Here is a 26,438-nt window from a genome sequence, read left to right as displayed (position 1 = left end):
TGCAACTCAAGTGAACAGAAAATATCTAACTACTGGACAATGCTGCTTCCTAGGGCAGAGTTTTCCCATAACTCACATCTTTATTCCACTACCAGATCCTCACCCCTTCAGATTGTCTACGGAATGCGGCCACTTTCCTCTCTGCCGCTACCACTGACCATTCCTTCATCTGCGGCTCAGGCGACAGCACAAGAACTGCATCAACTCTGGAATCATACGCAGCAAATGCTTCAAGAAGTATGCTGTAAAGCCAAGAGATTTGCTGACGCTCACCCTAGACTGGCTCCGCAGTTTAAGCCCGGGGAGAAAGTATGGCTCTATACACGATATATCAGGCTCAATCTTCCATCCATGTGTCTAGCTCCACGATATATTAGTCCATTCCTGGTGCTCCACCAATTGGGTCCTGTGACCTACCAGCTACGCCTACCCTCCTCCTTAAGGATTCATAACTCCCTCCACATCTCTCTCCTAAAACCCCTGGTATTCTCCCGGACCTCTTGCAAGATATTTGAACCTCAGAAGATCGCCTCTGAGAGCGATACCACATACCAGGTGCATGACATACTTGATATGTATTAGTGATCTGCTCCCCCAGAGGGGAGGAGCTAGCAATCTGTTATCGATCAGCTCCTCCTGAGGGGAGGAGTAGCAATCTGTTATGGATCCGCTTCCCCAGAGGGGAGGAGTTAGCGGACTGTTAGTAATCAGCTCCTCCAGAAGAGAGGAGTTAGCAACCTGATGTAGGTCTGTTCCTCCGAAGAGGAGGAGTAGCAATCTGTTATGGAAACTGCTCCCCCGAGGAGAGTAGCCAGCAGTTCGTTGTACTCCATAGACGGAGTTAGTGATCTGTTGTGGGTTGGCTCCCCACAAAGTGGCAGTCTGTTATGATACCGTTCTAGTAGTGTAAGGAATGTCACTTTAATGTAAATTGGTGAATCCTTGAGCCGATGGCAGATGACAGCACCCCCAGGAGGATATCCTAGGCTGGAGTATGAAGACAAACACAGATAGTTCTTTATTAGACAGGAAGTAGAACCACCAGAGGTGGCAGTAGTGAGCTGATGTGCCTGGCAGGGCTTAAGTCTCTCAGATACTGGAACTGCGATCTCTGGGTTGCTGAGCTGTAGAGAGAGACTATAGATAGTGAGTAGACAGGGTATGCTAGATACATAACCAGTAGTAGATGATACACTCACAATTGTAGATATCTGTAATGGCTTCTATGCAACAGAGAGTCTTCAGTATATTCAGGAACAGGAGCCGTAGGCGAGTACTGATTCCTATATGCAGTCTGGAATAAGAACTCACAATATTTGTGTATGAGATGGCTTCTGGAATAGAAGAGAGTCTTTGGAGGGTTTTAGGAAAATAGGCTCTCGTGGAGCGAGTACCAGTTCCTATCTGCAATCTGTAATAGTAATTCACAAAATTTAGCTATGCGATAGCTTCTGAGATAGAAGAGAGTTTTTGAAGGGTTTTAGGAACATGGGTCCTCATGGAGCGAGTACCGGTTCCTATCTGCAATCTGCAATAATAACTCACAATCTCCATACCTGCGATAACGTCTTAGACAGAAGAGAGTCTTCAGAGATTAGGAACATAGGCCCTCGTGGAGCGAGTACCGGTTCCTATCTGTAATAGAACTCACAGTGTTCACGTCTGCGATCGCTTCCAGGCAGTAAGGAGCCTTCTGAGCATTCAGGAATGTAGGCCCTCGAGGAGCAAGTACCGGATCCCGTCTTAGCAATCTGAAATCAAGAAGAGAGAGCGGGGCCCCTCGAGGAGTGGGTACCCCTTGGTAAGTTTGTGGAGGCAGAGCAGCAGAGAGAATTCCCCCTTGCTAACTCGATTCATAGTTGCAAGCAAAGACCTTTTAGGTTGGAAGCGGATGATGTCAATACGGGGGGACGCCCCCGAGGTTCGCGCCCTTGCCGGTACAAACTCTGGAGCGCGCACGCGCCCTTACGTCATCAGGAACATGGCGGATCCGCAGCGTCAGGCCAGCCCGGGGATTCCGGGGAGAAGCGGCGAGGAGAAGCCGCGGCAGCATCTGTCCGTAAAACCCGAAGGGAGTCGCCACCAAGGTAGAGAGGGTGGAGCGAGGGCGAGAACAGGCACGAACGCAACAATATGTGAGAAGACGTAGCCAAAGGTGGGAGTACCTCCTCTCTTGGGAATAATAAGGCTCAGAGGAGAACACCTGGGAGCTGGCATCCAACATATTGGACAAGAATCTGATCAGGCAGTTCAACGCCTCTTACCCCAGCAAGCCAAAACCCTCAGGAATGGAGCTTAGAGGAAGGGGAACTGTTGCGCTTGCGGCCGGCTTCCCTTACCCGATGCCGCTCTGCGGCGGGATCAGGCCCGGGTTCTTTGGCAGCCGCTGCTGATGCTCAGTGCTGCCTGCGGCTGTGGTCTGCCAGCCTGACACGTGTCCCACCGACACCGCCGGGCCCTCTTCTCCGCGGCTGGGATGCCGCCAATCTCCTTCAGCCAGGGACCTCCCTCTAGACACGCGTGCACGCCTTCCTCCGTCTTTTAAAGGACCTGCTGCGGGAATATGCTGCCAGCTCTCTCTGATGACATCAACCCTGGGACAGCATATAAGGCTGGATCCTGCTACCAGCCTTTGCCTTGGCAACAGGTCTCCTCGCTTCCTGCGATCTGCGTGTTGCTCCTGAGTTCCTGAGTTCCTACTTTGTCCCTGCCCTCTTAACATAGAAACATAGAAATGACGGCAGAAAAAGACCAAACGGCCCATCCAGTCTGCCCAGTCTGCCCAGCAAGCTACGCACTTTATCCTTTTTTTTTTTTTCCCTTTTTCTCTCTCCCACCTGTTACTATTGGCTTCCAGTACCATCCAGCCCTAATTCCCCTCCACCCCACCACCAATGTAGAGAGCAGCGCTGGATCTGCATCCAAGGGAACATCCAGCTCAATTAGGGGTAGCAACCGCTGCACCAAGCAGGCCACACCCCTGCCCCATACTCTTACCCACCCCTGTTTTCTTTTTTGGAGATGGCAGCCCTCCATCCTTCCGCTCCGTGAAGGTGGAACACCAACCACTGGCATCCCGCTCCGTGAATGCCTCTGTGGCTACTGCCGATCCGTGCAGTAGTCCTCTAGACTTGATGGATCCACAGTGTTTATCCCATGCCCCTTTCAAGTCCTTCACAGTTTTAGACTTCACCACTTCCTCCGGAAGGGCATTCCAGGCATCCACCACCCTTTCCGTGAAGAAATACTTCCTGACATTAGTTCTTAGTCTTCCTCCCTGGAGCCTCAGCTCGTGACCTCTGGTTCTGCTGATTTTTTTCTGACGGAAAAGGTTTGTCGTTGTCTTTGGATCATTAAAGTTTTTCAAGTATCTGAAAGTCTGAATCATATCACCCCTGCTCCTCCTTTCCTCCAGGGTGTACATATTTAGATTCTTCAATCTCTCCTCATAAGTCATTTGATGAAGACCCTCTACCTTTCTTGTCACCCTTCTCTGGACCGCCTCCATCCTGTCTATGTCTCTTTGGAGATACAGTCTCCAGAACTGAGCGCAGTACTCCAGGTGAGGCCTCACCAAGGACCTGTACAAGGGGATATTCCTCTCTCTATGCAGCCCATCATTCTTCTGGCTTTAGCTATCGCCTTGTCACATTGTTTCACCGACTTCAGATCATTAGACACTATTACCCAAGGTCTCTCTCCTGCTCCGTGCACATCATCCCTTCACCCCCCCCCATCGAATACAGTTTCCACACCCCATATGCATGACTCTGTACTTCTTTGCATTGAATCTCAGCTGCCATATCTTTGACCACTCTTCCAGCTTCTTTAAATCCCGTCTCATTCTCTCCACGCCTTCCGGCATGTCCACTCTGTTGCAGATTTTAGTGTCATCCGCAAACAGACAAACCTTACCTTCTATCCCGTCCGCTATGTCGCTCACATAGATATTGAACAGGACCGGTCCTAACACCGATCCTTGCGGCACTCCGCTTAACACTACTCTCTCTTCAGAGTAAGTTCCATTTATCATCACACATTGTCTTCTGACCATCAACCAGTTTGCAATCCAGGCCACCACCTCGGCACTCACTCCTAAGCTTCTCATTTTATTCACCAGCCTCCTGTGCGGGACCGTATCAAAAGCCTTGCTGAAATCCAAGTAGATGACGTCTAGTGCTCTTCTTTGATCCAACTCCCTAGTCACCCAGTCGAAAAAGTCAATCAGATTTGTCTGACAGGATCATCCCCTAGTGAATCCATGCTGCCTCTGGTCCAGCAATTCTCCCGACTGTAGATAATTCACTATTCTCTCTTTCAGCAGCGTCTCCATTACTTTTCCCACCACTGAGGTGAGGCTAACTGGCCTATAGTTACCAGCCTCCTCTCTGCTCCCACTCTTGTGAAGCGGGACCACCACCGCTCTTCTCCAATCACTCGGCACCACTCCTGTTTCTAGGGATCTATTGAACAGATCACACAGTGGTCCCACTAGCATGTCTCTGAGCTCCCTCAGTATCTTGGGATGAATCTCATCGAGCCTCATGGCTTTGTCCACTTTGAGTTTCCCCAGCTCTTCCCACACATTCTCCACTGTAAACGGAGTTACATCTACTCCAATCCCCTTCAGTTTCTTGCTAACTAGTGATGGTCCTTCTCCTGGGTCCTCTTTAGTGAACACTGAACTGAAGTATTTGTTTAATATTTCTGCCATTTCTTCGTCTCTCTCTGCACATTGATCCTTTTCACCTTTCAATTTCACTATTCCACTTTGAACTTTTCTCCTTTCTCTGATGTATCTGAAAAATATTTTGTCACCTCTCTTTATCTCTTTGGCAATCCTTTCTTCCGCTTGACTTTTTGCCGTCTTGATTACTTTCTTCGTCTCTCTCAGTTGTACCATATATTCTTCTTTGTGCTCCTCCCTTTGGGATCCTTTATATTTCTTGAATGCTGTTCTTTTAGCTTTTATTTTGTCAGCTACCTCCTTTAAGAACCAAATAGGTTTCATTTTCCTTTTGATTTTCTTTACTTTTCTGACATATAGATTAGTTGTGTTATGAACCCTGCCCGCGGGTTCCCCCGCGAGCAGGCTTCACTCACCGTGCTGCTTTTCCTGATGCCCGATGCGGCTGGACGCTGCCAAAGTCGGGCCCTCCCTCACGGCCAGAGCTGTGGACTTCAGTTCCTCTCGTGGCCCGGAGGCTGCTCCTCTTTCTCTCTTCACCGCGGCCAGAGCCGCAGACTTCTCTGTTCTGCGTGGCATGGAACTGCCGCCAACGTCATCATATCTTCACAGCTGGAGGCCGCAAGCTCCAGCCTGGATTGGCGGCTGGAGCCGCCCCTGGGGCCTCCTGCAGTGGCTGGAGCCGCTGCCATCATTGGGGCCTGCTTCCCAGGCCCAGCCCTGCTTCTGCGAGTCGACATTGGGCAGGACCGCTGTCCACGGTCCTGCACAGCTTCCTTCCTACTCCTAGGCGTGCGGCTGCGCCTCTCTTCTACATTTAAAGGGCCCACGGCCGGATATGCCCTGGACCCCACCTTTGTGACTGTTTCCTGTGCTAGCCCTATAAAAGGGCTGTAGCTGCATTTCCTCGTTGCCGTGCATCGGAGTGTCTTCAGTCCTGGAGGTTCCTGCCTGCCAGAGCTCTGTCAGGTCTTCTGTCTTCTTTGTGGAGCTCCTCGTCTTGTCTTGTGGCCTCGTCATGCCATGTCTTCATTGCCTGAAGTCCCCGTCCAGGTCTCTTGGTGTCTCATCTCTGGATGTCTCGCTTCCTGGTGTTCTAGCCCTCCTTGGTGTTGGTTCTTGCTCCGGAGCCTTCTGTTCTGCCGGCCATGGATCTCCGGGTGACGCAGCTTCGTCATGGGAGATGCCAGCAGTGGACTGGTGTCCTGTGCTCCTGAGCTGTCTTTGTCCTGCCAGCCTTTGTGGTGCTTCAGATGACATCTGGCTCCGTCGTCGAAGTTCTGCCTCGGCTGGATTTTTCCCTGCGCTCGTCCCGCTCTCCTCATGGTCCGCGACCAGCCTCCTTGGGCTGTGTAGGGCACGTAGTGGGACAGGGTGGTCTGCGACCAGCCCATTGGGTCCGTGTTTTTGAACTGTAAAACTCGGGTCTTCGTGCTTCTTCTATGTATCCTGTGTGAGATATGAAACCATACCGTTTGATGATCACTGGGTGCTGAGGTGGGCGCCCACCTGGACATCAGAGACATTATCTCCATTTGTGAGTACTAAATCAAGTATAGCTCCCTCTCTCGTGGGTTCCATTACCATTTGTTTGAACAAAGCCCCTTGCAGGGCATCCACTAATTCTCTACTATTGTTAGATTCTGCAGAAGGGATTCTCCAGTCTACATCCGGCAGATTAAAGTCCCCAACAATCACCACTTCTCCTCTCTTTCTCATCTTTTGGATGTATTCAACCACATCTCTGTCATGATCTTCCTTTTGGTTTGTAGGCCTGTAAACCACTCCAGTATAAATGGATGCCCCATCATCTTTTTTTAGGTCGGCCCATGGTGCTTCTTCATTGCCCCATCTTCCTTGCAGCTCATATGCTTGGAAATTGTTTCTGACAAAGAGCCAAACCTCCCCCTTTCCTATCCACTCTGTCCTTCCTTAACAAGTTATAGCCTGGTATTGCTGTATCCCAATCATGAGATTCTGTGAACCATGTCTCTGTGATAGCAACAACGTCCAAGTCTGCCTCCACCATTAGGGCTTGCAGATCTGGGATTTTATTGTCCAAACTATGAGCATTTGTGGTCATAGCTTTCCAGCTTTTCTCATTAAGGTTATTGCTTTTCCTGGACTCCTTTTGAGACTTTAGTTGAGTTTTGTTATTCACTTCACTCTTTCCCTTTGCAGTTGTGCCACTGATGACAGAGTCATCCATCACAATGAGCTTTTTCCTTTGGTTACTGAGTAATGTAATGTGGGTGAAATTCTCTTTATTGAAGCTAATTCATCTTTAACTTCAGCAAGCTCCTTTTTCAAGGAAGAGAGTTCTGCACAAATGGGGCAAGCTCTAAGTTTCCAGATGCTTTCCCTCAGAATAAAGGCTCCACAATAGTTACATTGGATAGTCCTCATTTTGGTAAATTTTTTGATTGTTAACACCTAAGGAAATACCAATTTACTAATTTATCTTGTTGCCAATTATGAAGTTAGGCAGACTACATTAGAAAAACAAACCTAGGGGTGGGTGGGCAGAGGGGTAGGGTAGCCATGGAGAAAAGTGTTTCTGACTGATGACTGAAGTCAACATCGCCTTTCTGCTACTTGAAAATTTGGGGAAACTTTGCCCAAAATATTGCTCAATTCTGTAACCTTGAATGATAGACAGTGATTGTGGCACTAGCTTGTAAAAGTAATGTGGTGTAGATGTAATGCATGAAAAATGACGCCTGGCTGTTATTGTCTGAAAAGGGCACATTTGCTGTCCTGCATTTTTTATTAAATTTCTGGTGATTACAGCTGTGTATGTTCATAAAGATGAAGAAATATGAAGTCTGAGTTTAAAAAGATGATTTATCCTTTTATTTCCTAATCTAGGCAGCACTTTCTCACCTTATAAAGTGTGGTTCACGGTAGAGATCAAATGCACAAGAGGACCACAAGAAGGAACACTGACCGTTAACTGCACTGCTCTGGTAAGATCACGAAAACCTTTTGGAATATTGTGCGACACTATTAGGTCCATTCAGTAAAGTGTATGGCCTTGTAAATGTGGAAAGCACATGTTATTAGGGAATAGGCTGCAATTCTGCTTGTTAAAGTCTGCTAATGCAGTAGCAGATTTTTGTGAATAGGATCTTTGAATGACTAGCTACTCTAAATTTGAATAGCAAGAGTTTTGAAAAGTAAACTCTCACCTTTTCATGATTTGACTGTTCTTTTCAAAGATGCTGGGAGAATAACCATTTAACATTATTTCGCTGTTGGTCAGATATCATGAGCTACAATGCTGTAATTCATTTTTAAAAATAAGCTTTACTGTTACACAAACATCTTCATTCTGTCTATTGCTAGGTAGTGGCCACAGCTCAATGTTCCCTACTATCATGCTAAATTAGTGACTAGGATCTGTAGAAATAGTGCAATAGTATGTAGACCATTCCTCTTTCTGGAAGCCTTGTCTCTTTTTGTCACCAGGAAAAGGGAGCACTAATAATATGTTCCAGCTTGCGTCAGAAATTTGACAAGCACTATTAATTTTGTCTGTCTGTCATAGGAACTGTCATGGTGCTGAGGAGCAGTGAAACAGATTGAATTAACCCCCGAGGTGCATTGGTCTTCCTGTGTTTTTATTGCCTTCCCTCACATTCCAGAACAATTGCAGAGGTGATTCAGGTCCCCTGGCTGGCACTTAAGTCCTGCTTGTGTCCCAGTGGTGGTCATCCCCGTAGCAGCATTGGCCCCTTGTCTTGTCCTCATTTCCCCTTCCGATTCTTATATTCCTGCATGAAACGAATGGGGCTCTGAATTTGGATTTCCTGCTTTGTGGTGCACACCACCTCTAATGTGCCAAGGATCCACTTTACCTTCAGTTTTATTTTGCAGTTACACCGATTTTGATGTTTTATAAAGCATGCAGACTCTTGACAGTTAATCATTTTTCTTATTCAATTTTCATTTTTTATGATAGGGTCTGAATTATGCATAAAATTATCTTTAGTTCTTTTTTTGCCTTTTGAATACATTTCTTCATTCTTTTTGTAGCCATGCTTTTCTCATTAGGTTTAGTGAAATGTTTATTTTAATTACCTGATTTTGGTAAGGAGCCCTGAAATTGACTTCTGCCTTAAATGAGAACAATCACAGTGTTTTACAGTAGAAAAATTATAATGTGACCCTGGTCACATAACTTGGCTCCTTAGATTTGAATTTTGTGTTTTCAAAGTGTACACACACACTCCTGCTGGAATGCAGACCTAGATATACATTTCAGTTTTGATTGTACAGTAAATAGGCAGAATGTTTTAAGGAGGTACTGCTTATAGCATGGAATTATTGATTATCAGAATGGTCAATAAGAGAAATCTTACTGATTTCAACATGTACATCTTGATTCCTGATTGCACAAAATACTCTTAGGAGGTCATTTTCAAAGGAATTACACATATGTAAATGTAACATACTACTGTAGCAATTTTCAAAAGCCCATTTACTCGAGTAAAGTGCATTTACTCTAGTAAACCCCAGTTTTATTTAAGTAAATGCTTTTTAAAATCAAGTCTTTATGTAATATCTTGCAAAATAGAGTATTCAGGCAGGAAGACTTTTTCACTATTTTATTTTAACAGAAATTTTGGACATACTGTTGGATACAGAATATTAGCACTGGAGGTAATTTTCAAAGGGATTTACACACGTAAAACTGGGTTTTTCAAGATTTCTACTTTTATGCATGTAACTCCTTTAAAAATTCAATTCATAGTGCTGAATTTTCACAAAGTTTTACATGCACCAATGGGCTTTTGAAAATTGCTATGACATATGCTAATTGTATATGCAGAACTCCTTTTAAAAATTCACTCCTTTACCAATAATTGCATCAGATTAGCTATACTGATTTCAAATATCTTTCTTGGCACTAATATTACACTACAACTCTTTTTGCTTCCAACCCCAGTTAATGCACACTATACAGCCTAATGAAATAAATAATTTCATGTTATTTATTAAAACTTTTATACTGCTTCCCCGTATCAGGGACACATTTTGAGCATGCCATACATGCTCTTTAGATTTACAAATATGCACTACAGCACCACACAATAAAATAGAATAAACAAAATCAAATACATTTTACAAATATTTCAATCTAGAGCAGGTGACTCCATGGCCCCTCTCAATAATAGAACCCATGGTACAACCAACTGAATGTTGTTAGTGCACAGATAACGTAAAAAAAAATTGAGTCTCCCAAGGGGGTTACAGAAAACTATTAAAAGAAGGAAGGAGAGAGAAGAGCTTTGTGGCACTACACATCCTAAAGCTTAGCCACTGAAGTAGAATCATTTGTCTGAACTATATGTACTCTCCCTGTAAGGAACCAATCTATTATATAACAGTATCTGCCAAGCCAAGCTTTCCTCACCTATCCTAGAATATATTTATTTCATCAAAACTGGATCTCTTGCCCTTTGCAGGTTAATATTTGTGAAACATACATGTAGTAGTCCCTGAGGTAACTCCTTTCATCTCTCAGCCATGAGCAGTTGGATAAGGAAGTGGACATTGTGGTACCAAAGACTAATAAATGCATTTTCCTGAACATACCCAGATCAGTCCAGACAAGCGGGTTTTATTCATCCCTATCAGCAGATGGAGGTAGAGAACAAAACTTTGGGCACTGCCACATATACGAAAGTGCCACCTGCAGTCTCTCAGTATCTCTCTACCTCCAGCAGATGGTAGAGGTGCTAACCCTGCAGTCCTGACTGACTGGATATTTTAAGGAAGATTGCTCCCCGAGGTGACAGGCTCCTGCAGAAGGGTCGTCCCTCAGGTTAAGCCGGGCAAATTGGGGGTTGGATGCCCCTGGCAAGCTTCAGCCCGGGACCACTGACAGCCAGTGGTCTGGTTCCCTCGGGGGGCCCGAAGCCCCTCCGCCTGCCCAGGACAGGGAAGTACCCTTACTTTTATTTTTGTGCTTTCCTGTGTGTCTGGGCCTTTAAATCTTTGTTGTAAAAAAAAAAAGTCACTGGCAGCTGTCTGCTTTTGCAACAGCAGAAGTATGTGGCAGGCTGTGCGCCTAGCAGGCTGAAATCCTTGGCGAGATCGTCGGGTGCAGGCCGGGCAGTAAGTGGGCGGATCGGGGGATCATTCGGAGGAGGGTGGACCCGGTCGGGGCAGATTCACTCCGGTGGGGGCTGGCTGTTCTCCCGATCGAGCCGTGCGGTTTTCAGTCACGGCAGCAGCCTGTTCACCATGCCGGCGGGAAATTATTGGGGCAGTGCGCCCTCTTCAGGGTTTGACAGTTGCCGTGTGGTGCATCCCTCCCCCTCGCAATCCAGGCCGTGGGAAAGCACGGCAAACATAGGATTGCCTGTTTGGTTTTTATTTTGCCTTGCTTTATTTCTTGGTGCTTGTTATGACAGACAAGCAGCTCAGAGAGACCTGCAGGGCCTGTGGTAGCCCGTCAGTCAGCCTGAATGACCTCCTCCTCTGCACGGAGTGTGCTGGAGGGGGGTCTGAAATGCAAGCAAAGCCGCGGAGGCATTCGTGGACCACGGCAGTGGTGCTGGGATCACAGAAGGGAGTGGCTATGGCCGCAGAAGCGGAGCCGGATAGGGGGGCTTCTCCCCGGGGGTCCAGGGGGACCCCGCTGCTCCTGTCTCCCGTGGTTCGACCTAGGGAAAAAGGTCCGGATGTCTCGGGCCCTAGCAACCCCAAGCATCCTTCGGGGGCCCCAGGGGGGTTTTACCCGAATTCGTACTTTTACTGTTCAAGGCCTTCCTGGCTAGGCAGGCAGATAGGTAAGTGCGGTGTCACAGAAGGCCCGACGGGTTCGGCAAAGCAGGGGAAGGTTCCCCCTTAAGGTTCCGTGGGCTCGCAAACTCTGCCTCCTGAGAGACGGCTAGCACGATTGGATTCGGACTCGGAAGATTCGGATGAGTCTAAGGAGGATGAGGTCTCCTCGGAGGCCGATAAGGATGGGGACCAATTGGGGGTCCCCCTCTGGACCCAGGGGACTCTAAAACTGAACAGAGGACCTTGGAGGGTCCGGAGGCTGAAGATGATGATCCGCGGGTGATTCGGCTTTTCAAGAGAGTGGAGCTTCGCCCGCTTATACCTCAGGTGTTGGAGGAGCTGGGGATTAAGCTCACCTGGAGGATTCAGAGGCTGAAGGGGTTAATCCGGTTCTGGATGGCCTACGGAGACCCCCCAGTGCTTTCCCAATTCTGAAGAAAATCCAGGAAATTGATCAACTGAGAGTGGGATTCCCCCATCTCGGGTCTGCGAGTTGGCAGAGCGATGTCCAAGCTTTATCCACTTCTGCAGGACCATCTGGACATTCTCAAGGTCCCGAAGATGGATGCGGCAGTTTCGACAATCATTAAGAAGACCTCTATTCCGGTGGCTGGAGCTTCCACTCTGAAGGATGTTCAGGATCGGAAGTTGGAAGTGCATCTCAAGCGAGCTTTTGAGGTCCTGGGGCTTGGCCTGCGGGCGGCAGTATGTGCAAGTCTGATGCAGTGGGCCTGTTTGTGTTGGATCCAGAAGCTGCAGGAGCAGTCGGCTTCCGGGACTTTTTCTCCAGTCCAGGCAGCCCGCCTGGAGTCAGGTATTGCCTATAGCGCGGATGACTTGTAGGACCTGGTGAGAACCACGGCCCGCGCTATGGTGTCGGTGGTGGCGTCCAGACGACACTAGTGGCTACGCAACTGGTCAGCGGATCTGTCATCAAAATCGCAGCTCTGTAATCTGCCCTTTCAGGGGAAACTGCTGTTTGGTGAGTACTTCAATCATCTGATGAAGTTGCTGGGAGAGACAAAGGGCAATAGGCTGCCAGAGGATCAAAAGTCTGGCCAGAAACCTTTCTTTTCTCTTCTCGCTTTCGGGAGTCCAGACGTTTTCGTCAGATGAGGCCCTCGGGGTCCTCGGCCCCAAGACAGTCCTCGCATAGGCAACAGTCCTTTCGAGGGGCTGGAAGGTTATCTAGAGGCAGATCCACCCAGGGTGCGGGTGGCAATGTCCTCAGAATGAGATCTGGCAGGTCCACTCCTAGTCTCTGGTAATCAGGGACAGGCTGGCCCGGTTCTACGGGGAGTGGACCAAGATCACTTCCGACCGGTGGGTGTTGAGCGTGGTGAGAAACGGCTACGCCTTAGAATTTTCTTGCCCACTGCGGTTGGTCTTTCTGGAGTCGCATTGTCTTTCCCGAAGTAAGCGGGCAGCGGTCCAGGAAACGCTTCAGCGGTTGTATAGTCTGGAGGCGGTTGTACCAGTGCCAGTGTCCAAACAGGGACAAGGCAGATATTCCATCTATTTTGTAGTGCCCAAGAAGGAATGCACGTTCTGATCTATCCTAGACCTGAAGAAAGTCACTCAGAATTTGAAGGTACCACATTTTCGGATGGAGACGTTGCGCACTGTAACTGTGGCGGTATGGGGAGGAGAGTTTTTGGCGTCTCTGGATCTCACCGAGGCTTATCTGCATATCCCCATCCATCAGGAGCACCAGAAGTTTCTCAGATTTATGGTTCTGGGACAGCGCTATCAGTTTCAAGCGCTGTCTTTTGGGTTGGCCACCGCCCCATGGTCCTTTGCAAAGGTGATGATGGTAGTGGCAGCGGCGCTGCGACAGGAGGGATTGCTGATGCACCCGTACTTGGATGTTTGGCTGATACGGGTGAAGTCACTAGAGGAATGTGTGCGGTCCGTGGACTGAGTTCGGTCGCTCCTGGATTCTCTAGGCTGGGTTATCAATGTGCAGAAGAGCCATCTGCTCCCCTCCCGTTCCCTCGAATACTTTCGACACCCAGCGGAGCAGAGTGTTTCCTACAGACGACAGGGTGAACAAAATTCAGGGGCAGATAGCGCGTCTGCTTCGTCTACAGGTGCCGAAGGTCTTCGATTACTTACAGGTCCTGGGCTTGATGGCGTCCTCATTGGAACTGGTGCCCTGGGCGTTTGCCCATTTGAGGTCTCTGCAGAGAGCCTTGTTGTCCGGTTGGAATCCTCTGTTGCAACAATATTTCCTGCCCCTGGCTCTGACTAAGTCGGCCAGGGCCAGTCTGGCCTGGTGGATGACGTGGAACAATCTGGAGAAGGGGATGCCTCTTGAGGTCCCGAATTGGGTGGTGGTCACCACGGATGCAAGTCTTTGGGGCTGGGGGGGGGGGGCAGTTTGTCTGGGCAGGTCTGCTCAGGGCCTTTGGTCGATGTCGGAACAGACATGGTCCATCAATCGCCTGGAGACAAGAGCAGTGCACCGAGCTCTTGAGCAGTTTCTACCCTTGGTCCACAATTGGATGGTGCGAGTTTTCTCGGACAATTCGACCACGGTGGCTTACATCAACCACCAGGGAGGAACCAAGAGTCCCATGATAGCACAGGAGGCTCAGCTGCAGTTCGAGTGGGCAGAGCTTCATCTTGAAGGAATCGCCGCCTCCCATGTCGCAGGAGTCAACAACGTCCAGGTGGATTACCTCAGCCGGCAGCAGTTGGATCCAAGGGAGTTATAACTCTCTCGGAGGGCCTGGGAGCTTCTTTGCAAACAGTGGGGAACCCCGCAGTTCGATCTCATGGCAACGAGTCTCAATACCAAGACGCAAAGGTTCTTCAGTCGCCAGAGGGTGTCCAGGACAGTGGGGCTTGATGCCTTCGTATGTCAGTGGCCGACCGGAGTCATCCTGTACATCTTTCCTCCATGGCCGCTGATAGCAAAGGTACTCAGGCATGTAGAGGGCCATGCGGGGTCAGTGATTCTGGTGGCTCCGGATTGGCCTCACCGTCCATGGTTCTCAGATCTGGTGCGGCTGGCAGTGGACTGACCGCTACACCTGACCCATTTACCAGATCTCCTGCGTCAGGGTCCTATATTTTCTGATCGGGAGGATCACTTTTGTCTCGCGGACTAGCTTTTGAGAGGAGGCAATTGCACGTGAGGGAGTATTCGGAACCAGTAATTACCATGCTCCAAGCGAGATGCCCTGCTACTTCTTTAGCCTATTCCAGGGTATAGAAGGTGTTTGAGATTTGGTGTGGACAACAGGGATTGGACCCTCTTCAGGTGTTGATGTCCCATATTTTCTTTTTTGCAGGTGGGTTTATCCAGAGGATTAGCCCATAGTTCCCTTCGGGTCTAGGTTCCTGCTTTGGGTTGTCTCAGAGAGAGAGTCCAGGGGAAGGCCTTGGCATCCCATCCAGATGTGGTGCATTTTCTACAAGGAGTCAAACATCTCCGTCCACCTCTGCATCGCATTTGTCCGGAATGGAGTCTTAATCTCGTGCTATGGGCCCTTTGCGAGGAGTCGTTCGAGCTTCTGAATCGGGTATCTTTGAAGATCCTGACTCTGAAGACAGTCTTTTTGGTAGCTATCTGTTTGGCTAGAAGGATTTCAGAATTGCAGGCACTTTTGTACCGTGATCCGTTTCTCCGGATATCGTCCGATATGGTGTCCTTGCATACGGTACCTTCATTTCTTCCTAAGGTGGTGTCGGTTTTTCATGTAAACCAATCAGTGGAGTTGCCCAGGTTTCCGGATTGGGCTCGGGATCCCTCGATGGGACGAGAACTTCACCTTTTGGATGTGAGACGGGTGGTATTACGTTACTTGAAAGTCATTAATGCTTTTCGTCGTTCTGATCATTTTTTCGTCCTGTTCGGGGGAGCAAAAAAGGGTGAAAAGGCATCTAAGGCTTCTTCTTCTTCTTGGTTGAAAGAGACGATCTCTGCAGCTTATGTATCAAAAGGAAGAGTGGTTCCAGTGGGTCTTAGAGCACATTCGACTCGAGCTCAGGCGACGTCCTGGGCTGAGTGTCAGCTGGTGTCTCCCCAAGAGATCTGTAGAGCCGCGGTGTGGTCTTCATTGCACACTTTTACCAAGCTTTACCGTTTGGATGTGTGGGCCCCGGAGGCGGCCCTTTTGGAGAGAGTGTTCTTCGAGTGGGTCTTTCGGGTTCCCGCTCAGTGTAAAAGGGCTTTGGTACATCCCGCTTGTCTGGACTGATCTGGGTATGCTCAGGAAAGGAAAATTGGTTATTACCTGCTAATTTTCGTTCCTGTAATACCACAGATCAGTCCAGAGGCCCGCCCTGAGGATCTCTTCTTAAAGACTGCTTGGTCTACTGCTGTATTTATTTGCAAAGCAGATTTGCCATTTTTTGGCTTCAAATTCTAGGTTTAGCGTTTCTGCATGGTTATCTAGTTGGTCAGGGGTGTCCATGTTGGGAGCCTCGTTCGCTCTTTATTTTTTCTTATCTTGGCTTGGGTATCGATTAATACTGAGGGACTGCAGGTGGCACTCTCATATGTGGCAGTGCCCAAAGTTTTGTTCTCTACCTCCATCTGTTGGTAGGGATGAATAAAACCTGCTTGTCTGGCTGATCTGTGGTATTACAGAAACGAAAATTAGCAGGTAATAACCAATTTTCCTGTCTTTGTGCTGATCCCATGTTGCTTTGAGAGACAGCAGGGACCTGGAGAAGCATCTAAGGTTTTCCCCTCCTCAGGTGCTCATCTCAACCCTAGGACTGCAGAATTGCCACAGCTTCTTCCTGATATGTCACCGTGTTTATTTATCAGAGTGCATGTTTCTGCCTGGTTCCATCAAGAGCATTTTCCTCTCTGTGCAATATCAGATAGCCCAAACTTGTATTTCAGGGTAGGGGGAGAGAGACTGGGAAGGGCAAGAACAGGAAGAAAGAACAAATATAGTGAGCACTCCTTATCAGTATCCTGGAAAACCCCCCACACCTACTAGCTAAATAGAGATGGATGTAAAAAGAAATGGGCAGTATCAATTGTCAATTTCTAGAATATGATGATAGATTAAAGGCCCATTAGGCTCAGCTTCTCTACCTATTTTCACTCTAAGCGCAATACCATAGACTCTAAGTGATCTCTGGCTTTCCCTTTACTTCTTCGCAATGAGGAATCCTCTGTGTTTGTTTAGGCTTTCCTGAATTCTGTTACTGAGTTCTTCTTCTCCACCTCCATTAGGAGGTGATTCCTTGCATTCACCACTCTTTTAGTTAAGAAATGTTTTCTGATGTTGCTTCTCACTTTAAATTTGGAGATTCATACTGTGACTTCTTATTCTACACTCTACTATCCTCTGAAAATGTTCTTTGAATGTCCCTATCATATCCCCCTGCCTCTCCTCTCCCCTATTGTATACATATTTGGGTCCTTAAGCCTCATGTCATATAGCTTTTGGTGCAGATCATTTTAATAGCCTTTCTCTGGATCACCTCCAGCCTGTCTACATCCTTCAGAGCTAGAGCTTTAAAAACTGAATATAACATTCTAGATGAGGTCTAACCAAGAACCTGTACAGAGGCATTGTTGCCTCCTTTTTTCTGCTGGTTATGTCTTTCCATATGCATACTATTTATTTATTTTCTGCATTTATTATCTGTGACATTGAAAAAAAAGAAAACTCTTCTAACTTTGAACATCTAATTACCTTTGATCAAGGCAAACTGTTACCAATATAGGGCTGCAATAATTCAGCCAATGATTACCTATTCATATTAACAGCTTTAAATATAAAGGTCAATATTTTAAAACCTATGGGGCGGATTTTCAAAGGCCCGCGCGCGTAAATCCTCCCACAGAAGGAAGGCGGTAGTGGCCCGGGTACGCCGCGTGGAATCCTCAATGCAGTCTGTATAGTAGAAGTCAGTAAAGGTTCTCACAGTATGTGGTTCCTGGAGCGAGATAGAGACCAGAGAAGCAGGTCCAATAGCAGTCAGGCAGGAAGGCCCTCTGAGGAGTGGATAGCCGGGAATGCAGGGGAGCCCCCGAGCAGCGGGTATTCAGAGCGTCCGTATGCCAAGACTGAGTCAGGAACAAGAAGTCCTTGAAGTGGAGAATACAGCAAGATGGAACTCCTTGCTAACTCGAGGAAAGAAAGGGCAGGTCTGATTAAATACACTGGCAGGTTGATGTCATTGGGCGGGGAAGTCCCCGAGGTTCCCGCCATGACTTCTTCAAATGAGGCCCTTGTGTGCACGTGTCTAGGTGACTCTGGGTCCAAGATGGCGGTCGGCAGTGCCCACACTGTCCCAGGAGCACCAGAGAGGTCAGTGTGGACTGGTAGAAACTGCCATTCTTCCCAGACTTGATGGAGAGGGGAAAAAAGAGGTGAGCATGAGAAGTCGCAGCCATCTGCGACCAACAGGCGTAACAGTCACCATATCCAACTGTCATGGTAAATCAGTCAGTGATATAACAATGTTTTGGTTCCACAATTCATCTGAAAACCTAGTTGGTAATGATCTAAAATATTATTACTATCCAAATAGTGGTCTAATTTTAACGCAACCCATTTGTCAAGAATCTTACTCACTGTAGATAAGTTTGATATTGGGCGAAAATTAGACAGTTCATTTCCAGGTAAATTAACATCTTTTTGAATTGGACACATCTTTACTTTTTTAACAACTTAGGGTCGCATCCTTCAGTTAAGGATTTATTGTTTAATAATATTATACAATACATATCACTAGACATGTTGGTAAGAATTCAAAATGGTATACTGTCTGATGGGGAATCCACTGTTCGTATCTGAGAAATCATTTTTGAAGCATCCTTATTTCCTACTGTTCTAAATTCAGGCCATCCTTTAACATCTGATCACATTACTATATCAGCTGCCTTAGAATCATCACTTTTGGGTAAAATAATTCTGTAAGTTGAAATCTTCTGTTCAAAAAAATGTACTAAGACTTCGCACTCCACTTCTGATATTTTACAAATTTGAGGTTTCTTTATAAAATACTTCACTAAAGAGAAAAACTCTCTTGATAGAATTAATACATTTTTAAATCAGTCACAGTAAAAAAACTGTTCTCACCTTCTGTACCTTTTTTTTATTCTCCTCTGGCTCGGACCACCATAGAATCACACTTTTTTGCTGGCTTGAGTTTCAGCCTCCAGGACCCTGGGCTAGGATCTGCCACCATGAGCCTTAATTGGCAACTACCAGGGAATTTATCCCCTATATTTTATACTCCCTTACCTCATTCCCCAGCCTACTTAGTCTGGTCATTGCAGCAATGGTCCTTGACCAGCGTACATACATCATTGCTCCTTCCAGAACCCTGCATTCACGGGTCCTGATTCCAGTCAATGATTCCCTCCCCAATTGAGGCTGTGAATGCTGCTTCTGTAGCATTCCCAGTCCCAGCTGACCCAAGGAATGGAAGACCCAACCTGAGGATCGAACAGTCACTGGGTTGACTCAATTTACGTGTTATTTCAGATGTTAAAGTGTTCAGAAAGCATGTGAAGGCCTTACTTTTTAATAATACCTTTAATATGTAAATCTGTTTTATTGCTGCTTTTAATAGTGGTGTTTTATATATATTGTGATTGTGAATATTGACTGTTATGAATGAATTATAAATGTTAATATGTTATCCGCAGTGAATGCTTTGTAGAGATTGTGGAATATAAATGAAGCTAAAGAATATTCATAATATATAAGACTTATTAAATAATATTTACTGATATAAACAAAATATGTATAATTGCAGAGAATACCATTAAATGTATAAGAATGTTCTCTTAGGGGCAGATTTTAAATGCCCTGCGCGTGTAAATCCGGCTGGATTTACGTGCGCAGGGCCCTCGCGCACCGGCGCGCCTATTTTGCATAGGCCGCCGGCGCGCATAAGTCCCGGGGCTTCGTAAAAGGGGCGTGTCGGGGCGTGTCGGGGGGGTTGCGGAATGATGCAGCATTTCGGGGGCGGGCCCGGGGGCGTGGTGCCGGCTCGGGGGCATGGTCGAGGCCTCCGGACCAGCCCCCGGGTCGGGTGATGGCGCACCAGCAGTCCGCTGGCGCGCGCAAATTTACATCTGCTTTCAGCAGGCGTAAATCTGCCAACAAAGGTAAGGGGGGGTTTAGATAAGGCCGGGGGAGTGGGTTAGGTAGGAGAAGGGAGGGAAAGGTGGGGGGAGGGGGAAGGAAAGTTCCCTCCGAGGCCATTCCGAAATCGGAGCAGCCTCGGAGGGAACAGGCAGCGCGCGCTGGGCTCGGCACGCGCAGGTTGCACAAATGTGCACCCCCTTGTGCGCGCCGACCCCGGATTTTATAAGATACGCGCGGCTATGCGCGTATCTTATAAAATCCAGCGTACTTTTGTTCGCGCCTGGTGCGCGAACAAAAGTACGCGCGCGCGTATGTTTTTAAGATCTACCCCATATTGAATAACTTTTGTAGTGTAAATACAGGAAACCACAGAGTTGGATCTGTCTGGTAGGCTGCAGTCCTAGTGGAACTGCAGATGCTCACATAGCTCAGTCCGTTTGGCAAGCTATGCACTCTTCATATTGACTAGGTTGGTATGGCAGATTGGTAGTCACAGTTATGATCAGGCTTGTGAACCCTTGGACCGACGGGAGGATGGTATACCTTAGGAGGTGGGTTCTTGGGTTCCCCCGTCGGGTGGCGTGGCGGAACAGAAGATGGGACCGGCTGATCCTTGGCACTGAAGACTGAGGTGACCGTGGAGAAAATGAAGAGTCGTGACGTTGGAGAAGCCAACTGGGTCTTCGCCACTGGAAGCCCGCGGTCCCCCCAGGAGGAGCCCGTTGGGACTTAGGTGGGCTCTTGGAGACAATGGTCCAGAGGAAGTCCAAGGTCGAGTACCAGAGGGTCGTCGCTTACCAGTCCAATCAATAATAATTCTTTTATAGGAGTGAAGTCTGAGGTCTATACAAGATAGCGCAGAATCCAAATACAAACCCTGCATCTCAAGTCCTACAATACCCTCTGGTCACAGAAACTGTCTCAATAAGGAGACCGATGCAATAAAGTGTGCCAGTCTAGCGCATAGGTTTACACATCATTGGAAATATGTTTTGGATGCGTTAGACTAACACCCGATGCAATAAGAAGATTAGCATGTCCAAAACACACATACATTCCAATTAGATGAGGCTATTAACTCCGATGCAGAAAATCACTGGGTGTCCAATACACACTTTATAACACAGCAAATTTAACTCCAGCCCAGGAGGTGGTGTAAAGTCAGTTCCCGAGTCAAGGGCTCATGAGAAATTAAAAAATATGTTCCTCTGTGGTTCCTCCTTCTTAGTATTGTTGTGACAATTTAATTTACTATTGCATAGGAGGTGGACCCATATGAGGGATCCTACAGGTCCCCACCGTCGGCAGGCGGAGTGGGCTGACTGAAGGAGGCCGGCTGGAGCTTCACCAATACCAGCCCTCGTTCCCCACGGGTTGAGCCTTTGGGTACCGGGTCTGGCTGGAGTTAGGTGGGCCTCCGTATGAAGTCGTCGAAGGAAGGATAATGTGGTCAGCCCAGAGACAGCAACAGCTAAACTAGAAAGACTGTACTGGACGAGGCAGAGACCCAGAGACCCGGGCACCAATAGGAATCAAAGTCTGACAGGGGGCGCCCGAGCAAGAGCAGGCTGAAGCCTGAAAGGCCAAGTCCAGGACGTAGACTGAAGAGGCGTCATTGAACAAGCTGAAGTTAGGGCTAGTGGTAGTCAAGGAGAGGTGGTAAGGCAAGGCTGAGGTCTGTTCTCAGAGATGATCAATAGCGTGATCACTGTATATTTTAAATAATTGGATGTTAACCGTAGTAATGCAATCACAATCCTAATAAAATTACTACGTTATTTCAAATGTTAATTATGTGTCATATATTTTACAACAACCCTCATTCGGGAGCTTAATGTATCCACTGAATTGTGTTACATTCTATTCACTTAGACATAGTATGGGATTGTATAACCCATTATGAAGTGAAATGCTCACCACCGAATATATCTAATCATCGGGTTTGTTGTTATAAATCCACATCAGCAAATCGTGTACCCAATTAATCCAATTTTTTTGTTTTTTTTAATTTTTTTGAGTTATTTTCTTAATATTTTCTTCCTTTGTTGGTACACTTGCTCCTTTAAATGATATTCACAGGGCCTTGAAGGGAGAGAGAAGGGAGCTCAGTCAGAGCCCTCCAAGCACTCGTGGTAAGCCCTGATTGAAATCAGCTGCTGCAGCTAGGGCTTCTGCAGAGAAACTATCAGCTGGACTGGGGCTTTAAAACCCAGGGTGAAGTGGCATATCGACAAGGCCTTGAAGGGAGAGAGAAGGGAGCTCAGTCGGAGCCCTCCAAGCACTCATGGTAAGCCCTGATTGAAATCAGCTGCTGCAGCTAGGGCTTCTGCAGAGAAACTATCAGCTGGACTGGGGCTTTAAAACCCCGTGTATGGCTTAGACTGGCTTTGACTGTCTTCTGATTGCTGTATTTTATTCTGCAATTGTTTTGGGATATATGGGGAGCAAGAGGAAGGCCAAGATCATCACCTCCTCTCCAGCTACTTTAAGACTCGGTCCAATGGATGCTCATCTAAGTAGGCTCAACTTGCCAAGAGAGGACAGTGTTAGAGACATATTAGATGTCTCTTTAAGTCCTGGCGCTGGACCAACTCCTATACAGCCCCCAGGATTTACAGAGGAGGGCAATTCCATTGAAAATGAAGCAGCAAGTGTGAGTTTTGCAAATGTAGATGAGTTATATGTAGATTCAGCAGCTTCACAACCCTTGATTACTCATCAAGAGGGAGTAAATGGAAGCCCCTCTGTAAACATTGGTGGCATACAGGCGACTGCTGTAGATGCCACCAATGTTACTCTGGGTGACTTGTGGAGAATGCTGCAGAAACTAGATACTAATGTAACACAAATGAATTTATCCTTTTCAGCTATGGTAGGTGGAAATAGATCAATGATTAAAGATCAAGGGAAAAAATTAACTGAATTGGAATCTAAGGTAAATAGTTTATCATTGAAAATTCAGAACACTCAAAGTGTTGAATCTAACTGTATTTCAGATAATATAGTTTCTCACACAGTAAAGTGTAACACTCTAGAGAGGGAAATAGTTTTGTCACTATTTACCACCACCACATATCAAAGACTAGACTAGAGACAATATCATAGGCATTCGCTCACGGTGGACTTTTAATCCGCTGTCTCTTGCCCGCAATGGGCCGCAGGCAGTAATCAGCCTGTGAGCTCAAATGATTTTTTAATCATCTATTGTCTCATGTCTACCCATCCAACACTCCAAAAAACATTTTTTATTAATAAATTTAATTATAAACCATTAAAGTGCAAATTGTTGAAACAACTTATTTTATATTTTTCAACCGGCTGATAACCCACAAATATTAATCAAAAAATACTTAGCCACAAAGTGGTCGATCAAGTATCAGAAATAATTCAGTTATTCAACCCCGACATGGTCCATGTTTCGACTCTTAATGAGTCTTTTTCGTTAAGAGTCGAAACATGGACCATGTCGGGGTTGAATAACTGAATTATTTCTGATACTTGATCGACCACTTTGTGGCTAAGTATTTTTTGATTAATATTTGTGGGTTATCAGCCAGTTGAAAGATATAAAATAAGTTGTTTCAACAATTTGCACTTTAATGGTTTATAATTAAATTTATTAATAAAAAATGTTTTTTGGAGTGTTGGATGGGTAGACATGAGACAATAGATGATTAAAAAATCTTTGAGCTCACAGGCTGATTACTGCCTGCGGCCCATTGCGGGCGAGAGACAGTGGATTAAAAGTCCACCGTGAGCGAATGCCTATGATATTGTCTCTAGTCTAGTCTTTGATATGTGGTGGTGGTAAATAGTGACAAAACTATTTCCCTCTCTAGAGTGTTACACTTTACTGTGTGAGTAACTAATTGAGAGGTGTTTGCTTCTGTTTAGTGATTAGATAATATAGTTTTCCATAATGAGATAGAGAATTTGGAGAATTGTTTAAAAGTTAAAAACCTGCGGTTTGTAAATTTTCCTTATACAAGACTATTGTCTCCTTATGAGATGTTTGTAAAATATCTTAAGGAAAATTTAGCATATAAAGATAATGAGATCCCAATCATTTCTAAGATCTATTATTTTCCTCTCCAATTAAGAGACACCCCTGGGAATCAGGGAGACCTACAATCCCCAGGAGTGTCTACTTTTTTGGAAGAATCTATTGACATCATAAATAAGAGAGCTACTCTTTTTGTATCTTTTTCCCTAGAAAAGGATAAAGAGTTTATTTTTGAAAAATCTCTAAAAAATAGGGAACTATTATTTTGTGGTCAAAAAATTTATGTTTTTCCAGACGTTTCAAGGGCCACTCAGGTGCGCAGGAAACAGTTTTTGGTTTTGAAAAGTAAGACTATTGAATTGGGTGCAACTTTTTATTTAAGGTTCCCATGTAGATGTTTAGTCAATTATCAAGGCAAGAAATTTATTTTTAGTATGCCACAACATCTAGAAAGTTTTTTGAGAGATAAAGAGTTAGTAAAGGAAAATCAGGTTGAAGCAGCAGAAACAGGTCTGTAAAAATAAAGATTTCTACCCCTCTCCTCCTTGTTAATTGTATTATGTAAGTTTTCTTTACCATATAAAGACCCTCATTTATTGGATAAATGTGACAATCAAATTTACTTTTGACTGTATTAATCTTCTTGTAATAAGTTTGCCTGAATTGTTCACTGTTTATTGCCCTTTATGTTAATTTTATTTATTGTTTTGAATTTAAAAATTGAATAAAGTATAAATTTTAAAAAAAATGATATTCACTATGGGGCGGATTTTAAAAGGAGCGCGAATAGCCTACTTTTGTTTGCGCTCCAGGCGCAAATAAAAGTACGCTGGATTTTAGTAGATACACGCGGAGCCGCGCGTATCTGCTAAAAACCTGGATCGGCGCGCGCAAGGCTATGGATTTTGTATAGCCGGCGCGCGCCGAGCCGCACAGCCTACCCCCGTTCCCTCCAAGGCCGCTCCGAAATCGGAGCGGCCTCGGAGGGAATCCTCTAACGCCCTCCCCTCCCCTTCCCCTCTCTTCCTCTACCCAACCCACCCGCCCGGCCCTGTCTACACCCCCCCCCCCTTACCTTTGTTGGGGGATTTACGCCTCCCTCTGGGAGGCGTAAATCCCCGCGCGCCAGCGGGCCTCCTGCGCGCCGGGCCGCGACCTGGGGGCGGGTATGGAGGGCGCGGCCACGCCCCCGGACCGCCCCGGGCCGTAGCCACGCCCCCGTACCCGCCCCCAAAACGCTGCCGACACGCCCCGAAAACGCCGCGACGACCGGGACCGCCCCCGACACGCCCCCCGACATGCCCCCTCCGAAAACCCCGGGACTTACGCGAGTCCCGGGGCTCTGCGCGCGCCGGTAGGCCTATGTAAAATAGGCTTACTGGCGCGCAGGGCCCTGCTCGCGTAAATCCGCCCGGTTTTGGGCGGATTTACGCGAGCAGGGCTCTGAAAATCCGCCCCTATATGTACACCGTCTACTGTGTATTTTAACCTTTCAGGCTCCATTTTGAAATATGCGGGAACGCTGAAAGGAGTTCGGTCCGAGAAACAAAACTAACGTTGAAGCCCACGCCCCTGACGAAGGTCTCACGAAATACGCGCAGTGTCGGGCGTTGTAAGCAGTTTAATCTGCAGTAAAAAGTCGGGTCTTCATAGCAGGGTATAGAAGTTCATTGCCACTGCCGATTCATTTCATGATAAGTACTTTTCATTTATATGGACAAACACTAAAACGTGGTTAAAATACACAGTAGATGTGAATGACGGTGTACATATAGTGAATATCATTTAAAGGAGCAAGTGTACCAGCAAAGGAAGAAAATATTAAGAAAATAACTCAAAAAAATTAAAAAAAACAAAAAATTGGATTAATTGGGTACACGTATTGCTGATGTGGATTTATAACAACAAACCCGATGATTAGATATATTCGGTGGTGAGCATAATGGGTTATACAATCCCATACTATTTCTAAGTGAATAGAATGTAACACGATTCAGTGGATACATTAAGCTCCCGAATGAGGGTTGTTGTAAAATATATGACACATCATTAACATTTAAATTACGTAGTAATTTTATTAGGATTGCAATAGCGTGATCAGGCAAAGCAGAGGTCTGGGCTAGGAGATGATCAGTAGCGTAGTCAGGCAAAGCGGAGGTCTGGACTAGGAAATGATCAGTAACATAATCAGGCGAATCGGAGGTCTGGACTAGGAGATGATCAGTAGCATAGTCAGGCTGTTATGGAGTGGATTCTTGGATACTGCGATGATGACCACGCCGCCACGCCACGCAGCCACGCCGCACATTTTGCTTTCAGAAATTAGCGCCTACCCAAAGTGAGGGTGATAGTCGAAGCTGATATGACACTGCACCAATCCGACGGAGGATGGGAAATGGTCCAATAAATCGAGGGGCCAGTCGCGCTGAAGGCAGTTTCAGGCGGATAAATTGTGTGCTCAGCCATACCTTTTGACCAGGTCTCAGAGGCGGGTACGGTCTCCATCGACGATCTGCATACCTTTTCGCCATCTGACTGACCTTGAGCAGTGCGTGTCATGTGGAGACCCAGAGACGATGCAGTTCGTCCGCCGAGAGTTGGGCCACAGGAGACGTGATGGAAATGGGAACAGGCAGCGGCGGACGTGGTTGCTTCCCATAGACCACCTGGAAGGGAGAGGATCCAGTGGCCGTGGAAAGGTGTGAATTGAGGGCGAATTCCACCCACGGATGTAGACTTGCCCAATCGTCCTGTTTCTCATTCACATAGATGCAAAGGAACTGCTTGAGAGTTTGCTTCGTCCTCTCTGCTAGACCGCTGGTTTGTGAGTGGTAGGCAGAAGTATAGTCCAGGGTGACGTCGAATTTCTGGCAGAGGGCCCTCC

At 46.7% G+C, this 26,438-nt stretch overlaps 1 protein-coding gene across 1 annotated transcript in view; it reads left to right on the top strand.

Annotated features, from left to right (window-relative positions):
* The window catches only part of CFAP47 (cilia and flagella associated protein 47), a 1,765,744-nt gene that overhangs the window by 1,257,842 nt on the left and 481,464 nt on the right, over nt 1–26,438 (top strand). The window contains exon 51 of the mRNA XM_029603108.1: nt 7,556–7,653. Coding sequence (XP_029458968.1) covers nt 7,556–7,653 — 98 coding nt within the window. The remainder of the gene's footprint in view (nt 1–7,555; nt 7,654–26,438) is intronic.

Source organism: Rhinatrema bivittatum, chromosome 5 (genome assembly GCF_901001135.1).
Source record: "Rhinatrema bivittatum chromosome 5, aRhiBiv1.1, whole genome shotgun sequence".
Classification (NCBI taxonomy): Eukaryota; Metazoa; Chordata; class Amphibia; order Gymnophiona; family Rhinatrematidae; genus Rhinatrema; species Rhinatrema bivittatum.
This window is presented reverse-complemented; position numbering and strand designations above follow the sequence as displayed.